The 8,315-nt window shown below is 37.3% G+C and overlaps 2 protein-coding genes across 2 annotated transcripts; both read left to right on the top strand.

The window, feature by feature from the left end:
* Window positions 1-594: 594 nt before the first annotated feature.
* On the top strand, window positions 595-4,806 carry LOC113296074 (protein FAR1-RELATED SEQUENCE 5-like). The gene is made up of 2 exons (XM_026544414.1): window positions 595-2,331; window positions 4,348-4,806. The coding sequence occupies exons 1-2, from the start codon at window positions 595-597 to the stop codon at window positions 4,804-4,806; spliced, it is 2,196 nt and encodes a 731-aa protein (XP_026400199.1).
* A 722-nt stretch (window positions 4,807-5,528) lies between these two features.
* Window positions 5,529-7,767, top strand: LOC113293448. Its single transcript, XM_026542082.1, has 5 exons — window positions 5,529-5,650; window positions 5,738-5,829; window positions 5,904-6,002; window positions 6,114-6,202; window positions 6,675-7,767. Exons 1-5 carry the CDS (start codon window positions 5,593-5,595, stop codon window positions 7,099-7,101), a joined length of 765 nt encoding a protein of 254 aa, XP_026397867.1. The 5' UTR covers window positions 5,529-5,592; the 3' UTR covers window positions 7,102-7,767.
* Window positions 7,768-8,315: the final 548 nt, after the last annotated feature.

Consider the following 8,315-nt stretch of genomic DNA (forward strand, 5'->3'; position numbering starts at 1 on the left):
GTTGTTAGTAGATCTGTTCTCTTGATGGCGGGCTAGGGCATCTTCATCTATTTGAGTGAGTTTATTTGCTATGTATTTCGTTTTTCTTCTCTTTGTTGATGAATCTGGATATATCTTTAAGTGACCTAGATTTGATATGTTCATTTTTTTTATTAGGGTTTCGTTTGGGTTATTATCTGATTTGGGGTTTGTTTATGTGCTATGTACTTCGTGTTTTCTTCTCTTTGTTGATGAATCTGGATATATTTTTGAGTGACCTAGATTTGAGATGTTCATTCTTTTAGGGAAAATTTTTGATGTGGGAGAATATTGGATGTGGGCGTGTGGGACTAATGAGGTGCTTCCACTTGTATACTTTTTTAACCGTTTTTTTTACCAAATAAGTATCAGTCTTTCTACTCCAACTATACCCTTCCCAAAATCTCTCTAGTCAATTAAGAGAATAATACATATCCTAAATTAATGTGAATGTAGTTTCCTAATCAATAAAAAGTCTTGCATCCTTAATTAACGTTGACTACTTACAAGCTAAAAGTAAGAAAATAAAGAACAAGATCTTATTCGGTTGTAACTTTTTTTTTGTGTGTTTACAGAATGGGAGAGCAAGAGAAGTTTTATCCATTTGATTTGAATGAATCTAGTTATCTAGATGAGGTTGTTCGGGATGGAGCGCAAGAGAAGCATTATTCAGTTGATTCGAATGAAATTGGTTGTCCAAGCGAAGTTATGGTGACAGAAAATGGCTATGATGTGGTTGTTCGAACTAATACCGAAGACATTAGTGTTATTGAGGAGGCTACGGGAGATGATATCACTATGATTGGGAAAATATTTAAGTCGGAAGATGATGCATATGAATTTTATAATGTTTATGCAAGAAGTGTCGGTTTTAGCGTGAGGAAACATTGGGCTTCGAAAAGAAAAGTAGACAAAAAAATTATTGGAAGGACATTTTGTTGCTCATGTGAAGGCCAGCGGGAAAAACATACAAGAGGAACACCAACTAAACCTCGGGGAGTGACGAGAACAGGTTGTATGGCAAGAATGCAAATTAAAATCAATGACAATGAAAACTATTATGTTGTGGAATTTCTGGACGATCATAACCATGAGCTTGCATCTTCAGATAAGGTGCATTTGTTGCGATCACAAAGAAAGATGCTACCTGCTCAAGCTACTTTAATAAACAATATGATTTCCAGCGGATTTGGAGCAACTAGGATTTTCTCGTATATGAGCGAAGAAGCAGGAGGGCCACAAAATCTTAATTTTACTCAAGAAGACTGTAATAATTTGGTGCAAGGAAAACGCATTGAATGGATGAAAGCGGGAGATGCACAACTTCTTTTAGACTACTTCCAAGCAAAGCAAAAAGAAAATAAGTCTTTTTTTTACACTATTCAACCTGACGAAGAAGACCGTATTATGAATATTTTCTGGTGCGATGCAAAATCTAGGCTAGATTATAGTGCATTTGGAGATGTTGTGTGTTTTGACACTACATTCAAAACCAATGGTTATGACTTGCCATTTGCACCAATCTTTGGGGTGAACAATCATGGTCAGACTATACTATTTGGAAGTGCTTTATTAAAGGATGAGAGTACACGTTCATTCTTATGGTTGTTTGAAACATTCCTCACAGTAATGGAAGGAAAAGAGATGAAAACTATATTTACTGATCATGCCAGCCAGATTGCCAACACAATTAAACAGGTATTCCCTAATGCTCATCATCGTCTCTGCTTATGGCATATTTTCCAAAATGCTGCGAAACACTTATCACATATTTTTGGCATTCATGAATCATTTTTAAGTGATTTTAGAAAATGTATTTATGATTATGAGACTGAATATGAGTTTCGATCAAGCTGGGAACAACTGCTTGAAAAATATGAGTTAAAGGATGACAAATGGTTGAACAACTTATTCAAGTTACGTGAAAAATGGGCACAAGTATATGGCAGAGAGCATTTTTGCGCTGGTATGACAACCACTCAAAGAAGTGAGAGCATAAATAATTACTTCAAAAAATATTTCAAGAAGAAACAAATTCTTCGAGAGTTTGTGGGTCAATTTGATAAAGCAGTTGCTGCTCGGCGCGAAAAAGCCAAAAAAGCAGATTACAAATCTATGGCAACGAGGCCAAACTTGACGTCAGTATGGGAAGTAGAAGAAAAATCATCTAAAATATATACTAGTAAGATTTTCAATGAATTCCAGATGCAAGTTAAGAGGCTCATTGACCTTGAATTCAAACTTGATAGTGATGATGGAACAACTAGCATATACAAAGTATCATCCTATATTGGAAAACGAGCACCTCGCACGGTACGTATCACTTCCTCTACCCTTACATTCCAGTGTAGCTGCCAAAAGTTTGAGTTCTTTGGCACATTATGTGCGCATATTGATGAGTGCTAAAAAGTGCATATTTCTATATATTTTTCTTGGCATTTAACTCATCTTTTGTGCATTAATTCTACATTTTATCCCATATTCTGTATTTTCATTGTTTTCAAGTATAAATATTTTTATTAATTAATTTTGCATTTTTAGGTTGTAAATAAAGTTTGGATGAATTACGGAGCAAAAAGAGCAGAAAAGTGGTGGAAGCCAAGAGGAATCACACAAGGAAGCCGCGAAGAATGTTTTGCGCAAGACCAAAAGGCTAGAACTGGGCTTGAAGAGGAAGAATTGTTCTTAAAGAAGATATGGGATTGGCATACCCAAGGCCCAAAACCCTCACCCAAACCCATTTCCTATATCCATACCCGTTTCCCTTTCTAGCCATCAGATTGGATCATCTCAGCATCCTACGGTCGCAGCATTGTCAGTACATCAAAGTCTGAAGCTCCTGTCTAACACTACAACACCTAACCCCATCTTGAGCCGTCAGTTTCGTTGTATCAGGCATCTGACGGTCGATACCAGCCTATTCACTTGTAGCCGTTAGATCTATCTATCATTTCCGCATCCCACGGCTCAGCTTCGCTGGACATCGAATTGGCTACACCCGCTTCACACTGTAACAACCTACACCTATACCCATCGCCAAACACTCCCCTCCTTCTTTCCATCGAACCCATCTTCTTCCTCCCACTCCCTCTGCAACTACTCCACTGCCACCACCAACTCCGTCTGCACCTTCCATACCGCCACCACCTTCATCATATCACTCTAACAACCAACACCCATCACTCTATCTACCTATTACATCAACCTCTCGATCTTTTTCTCTCTGAAACCCTAGTTTTAGGGGTTGATGAAATAGGTTAGGTTAAAGATGAAATTGGAAGCAACAGGAGATGTAGGAGACGCACAAGAGGGATGGGTCGAAATCAAAATCAAATTTCAGAGAGTTGGTATGATTTAATTTCGATTTAGGTGAAACCCTAATTTTTGGGGATTTTGATATTTTTGTGTTGCAACTATAAATAGGGATGTGTGGGTGTTGTAGAAGGTATGCCTGGATTAGCCAGAGCATCAATAGGAATAGTTTAGGTTTTATTTTGTAATTTACATTTTCATGAACTGTTAGTTTTAGGGTTTGTCAATCTTTCAGTTCCACAATTTTCAATTCAAATGCACTGTTAAATATTTGTTGTTCAGAACTCCAACATGTTTTGAATGTGATTGTGTGATTGTTACAATTTTCATTAAGCTCATGTTCATGTTATGTTCTTATGTTAGCATCATTAGGATAGTTTTATACATTGTTGTCTGACAAACAACATGTTTAAGAACTTCATCATGTTTTAATTCTACTACTAAGGCAGATATGAAACTCTAGATAAATATAACCCTATTGTATGAGCACTTCTTCTCCATGACAGTTTGATACAAGCATGTTTTAATTTCCGAAAAGGCTATATGAACTGAATGTAGTATAATCTTAGATTGCTTGTACCTTAGAAAGACAAGTAATGCTAGGGGATTGACATATGATAGCTGAGATTAAGGCATCGCTGTGATAGGAGAAGACTAGTATATCATCTTAGAGAATTATATGCAGCTAGGGGTGGAATTGAAGCCTTAGTTCTCACCTTATCCCTTAGCTTCCATCACTGCCCTTCGCTCACAGCCTTGGTTTGCTTGTCTTTGTTTCACTGTTTCTTTGTTCTCTGTCACTGTTACCTCATTGCTTTACTTACTGCCTTGTTAATTTAGATAACTAGCTTAAAAACTTCAACTATACACCCTAGTCCCTGTGGAAATGACCCGTTCTTTCACAAGCTACAATCGACACCGTGCACTTGCGGTTAACAAGTAGGCTTCCTCTTGCTCTTATTTTCTGTCCCCTTTCAAAGCCTACCACATATTTTGAAAGTACTGCGCCATTTGAAGATTTCCGATCTTCCATCAGAATACTACTTGAAAAGGTGGACGAAAGATGCATCAAATAGTATAGTTATTGATTCTCAAGGAAATAGTTTAATGGTTGATTGTGATCCATCTTTATCAGCACGTTATAGTGAGTTGTCACACTTAGCGTTATCTATAGCTACAACAGGTTGTATAAATGAGGAAGCAAGTATATTTGTAAAACAGGCGTTGTTGCAGGTTCTTAAAGAGACAAAATCTCTTTCGACAGCCCAGCCTAATAACGTTGGAGTTGATCGCGAAAAGAATTTGCTTGAAATAAGCGATGAAGATGAAGATCTTCCACAGGGGAACACAACACTAAAAGATCCCATTCGAAAGAAAACAATAGGGGAGTCTTCTGCGAGACATAAAGATCCTGTGGAGGTGGGGAAAAGGGGAAAGAAGGGGAAAAAAGGAAAAATGACTAAGAACAAAAAATGATTAGTTGTTTCCAAAATTTACAGCATTTTTTACATTTGATTGCTACTTCCATTCATCTATATTTTTTTCGTAACGTTATTCATGGAGATGCTTTCTATTCACTTTATTACGTGGTGGATATCAAACTCTTTTTTTTTACACATTGTTATGCTCGATGGGACGATGTCATTTTATATCACTTGTTTTTATTTAAATTTATAGCAGACTCTTGTTTATAAGTTTCTTGTTTCACACCCAAGCTAATACCCAGTGTCCATCGAGCAATAGGTGGTCCTGATGATTGGGATACCTCCAAAGTATGAATAAGCTCAATGCTGTTATTGGAACTAGCAGCCGTAAACGCTCTCAGTCAGCACGTTCGTCGTCCCCGCCTGTGACACAATGGGGTGAACAAAGGCCTCAAAAGATATCCCGTGTTGCTCTCCCATTCTGTAAACACACACAAAAAAAGTTACAACTGGATAAGATCTCGTTTTTTATTTTCTTACTTTTAGTTTGCAAGTAGTCAACGTTAATTAAGGATGTAAAATTTTTTATTGATTAGGAAACTACATTCACATTAATTTAGGAAATGTATTATTCTCTTAATTGACTAGAGAGATTTTGGGAAGGGTATAGTTGGAGTAGAAACACTGATACTTATTTTCCCATTTTTTTTATAGTTGGAGTAGAAAGGCAGCACCTCATTAGTCCCACACGCCCACATCCAATATTCTCCCGCATCAAAAATTTTCCCATTTTTTTAAAGGTTTCGTTTGGGTCACTATCCGATTTGGGGGTTACTTTATGAGCTATGTATCTCGTGTTTTCTTCTCTTTGTTGATGAATCTGGATATATTTTTAGGTAACCTAATTTGAGTTAATTTTTTTTTAATTAGGGTTTTGTTTGGGTTAATATAATATCTGATTTGGGGTTAGTTTCTGTCTGCAGCTGTACTACTTAGCATCATCTCATATTGGAGGAAGCTAAATATGGAGATATTATCGCCAACAATGGATGAATTACTTGCACCACCAACAAATGTAAGCTTATCTGTTTGGGATACCTACTGTTTTATGGTATTGTGTAATCATTAAATTACTATTTTTTCTTGCAGGGACTTCCACAGCAAAATCAACAAGAAGAAGAAGAAGAAGAAGATGATGAATCAGCATACAACGACAGCAAGCGCAGGCTCAAATCAATGCGACATCCGGTAATAAAGCTCCCTTCCATCATTTGTGTTCTTGTTTGAAGTTGAAGCTGTTTTGACCTCCATTTTGGTGTTTTTTCTGATTCTTACAGTTTAGCAACAATTTTTTTGCAGGATGTTGTATATATATCTTATGTGGAAGAGCCATCTGCCTCTGATATTGAACAAAAACGGAATAAACTTGAAGAGCCGGAAAATCAATGGTAAATTGTCTCAGTTAAGGAGATTGTTATTTAGAATCCCTTTTCCGTTACTTTCCTTCTCGTCATGCTCAAGTAATAATTACAATCTCTGCTTTGATTGCGGCAACGTAAAATTGTCATGGTCAGGAGTTTTTAACTCATGCCTGTAAGAGTCTGTCTTAGTAAGGTACTGTTCTGTTTGAATTGAGGTCTCCTGTTCGGAATTCTGTGACTGAGAATGTCCTCCATGAGTCAAAACTTTACTGATGTAGTATGATAAGAACCTTGGAGCACTCGCAAATAGGCTGATCCTATCTGTTCATTTGAGTTGTGCAAGAGTGAGTTAGATAATGATTCCGCACTTTCTAATCTTAGAATTGACATTACTGTGACTAGCAACATAAACCCCGCTCCTTGAGAAAATATTGTTTGTTTTGAAAAGTTTGTTTACCACCCCTCTCTGTTGATTACCCTTTTTAATGTAATTTGACAGGCAAGATGGTTCTGAAGATAGTGATTACGTAGGTAGTGATGAAGAAATTTGGGTTCCATCAAAATCTCGTTGGTTGGCTTTGTGTTTGGCTATATGGGGAGCGGAAACCGATGCTGATCTTATATACAAAGTGAAAGCTTCAAAACTAATCCTTGATATTTTCACTGATGGTGTTTTTAGTGGCGATGGAAATTCTGGTTGTGGGGCTATTATACGCGATAATTGTCAGAGACCAATAGTTGCTAGGTCCAAGGTTAATACTAAAGGGGAGTATGTCTCACCATTCCTTCTACAGTTGGAAGGGATTGCTTTAGGGGTAGCACTTGCGAAGAAGTATAACGCTTCTCGTTTCTATCTCTACTGCCCATCTGAAGATGTTTGTGAATTTATTAATGCAAGTTGGACACAGAGGTGTATGTTACTGTAGTGGGAAAGGGGTAACTGTTAAAAATCCGTGCAGAACTTGCTCGGTACAGTGGAGGTGTGCAGGCGAAGGAAAAGACCAAGATAAGGCTTTTGACCTCGCCCAACGTATTATCTCTGAGCTTGACAGTTTTGGTGTTTCTTACTTTGATGCAATGGCGTCTAATGGTGAAAGTGAAAGAAAGGAAGCTGCACATTTTCTGGCACGGGTTCAAGAAGACAAGGATTTGAAATTGGGGGAAATTGGCAAGTGGGAAGAATTTTGGGACATCATCTATACAGAAGTCTTTGGCCACTATCTCGAGTAGGCTGGTACTTAAGATTACTGCTGTCTTATGGTAATACTTACTGTTCGCATATATTTATTGAAGCTGCCAGTTTAGAACATCATTTTAACTATGTAAAGGCTTTATTTAGGCTGTTATGTGTTAGTCTATGTAATTTAAGAGTGTAATGATCTTCTTGGGTTCATTAATGTTGCATGATGAGAGTTTGTTCTTAGAGTTGAAAATGAAGGCATTCAGTGAATTGGGCAAGCCAGCAAGATAGTATTAGCTGGGATTGCAACAGTAAGTTGGTTTCAGATACTTATAGTATTCGCAGATACTTCCTATTCGCATATACTTCCTATTCGCATATATTTATTGAAGCAAGGGTATATTTGCATTTACCTGGGATTGCAACACAGTATGAACTTGTCCATTAATAAAAAAATAAAAAAATAATAATTGGTTTTTATAGGGAGAATCTCGTTTATTATGGCTGTTTTGTGACTTGTATTAGAATATGGTTTTTGGATACTTGTGTTGATAACGATTGTCGTGTTTTGAAATAGCTTGAAAACCTATTTATCTAAGTCATTGATCTCATGAGAAGTGGAGGAAGTCAAGTAGTAAAAAAGTGGAATTGTGTGGAAGGTGGTGATCATCGTGTTTCCGTTATGAGGGAACTAGTCACTCTCATCCACTACTCTCATTATTGTTAGCCGTCCGTCCTTCCTGACACTTTCTCGTAATGGGCGCGTTGGACGTCGAGCCAGCCCAATACCCCAGTATGCATCCCCTAGTTTGTGACATGTTTGATGTCTCGAGTAAATGGGTCAAGTCGTGAGACTTGCCGCGAAAGCAGTATATAGTGCTTTTAGGTCAAAATTATTGGTAGAAACAATATTTATAAAACATCATTTATAATCGATGTATATAAAGCATCATTGATTCC

This window comes from Papaver somniferum, chromosome 7, assembly GCF_003573695.1.
Source record: "Papaver somniferum cultivar HN1 chromosome 7, ASM357369v1, whole genome shotgun sequence".
In the NCBI taxonomy this organism is placed as follows: domain Eukaryota; kingdom Viridiplantae; phylum Streptophyta; class Magnoliopsida; order Ranunculales; family Papaveraceae; genus Papaver; species Papaver somniferum.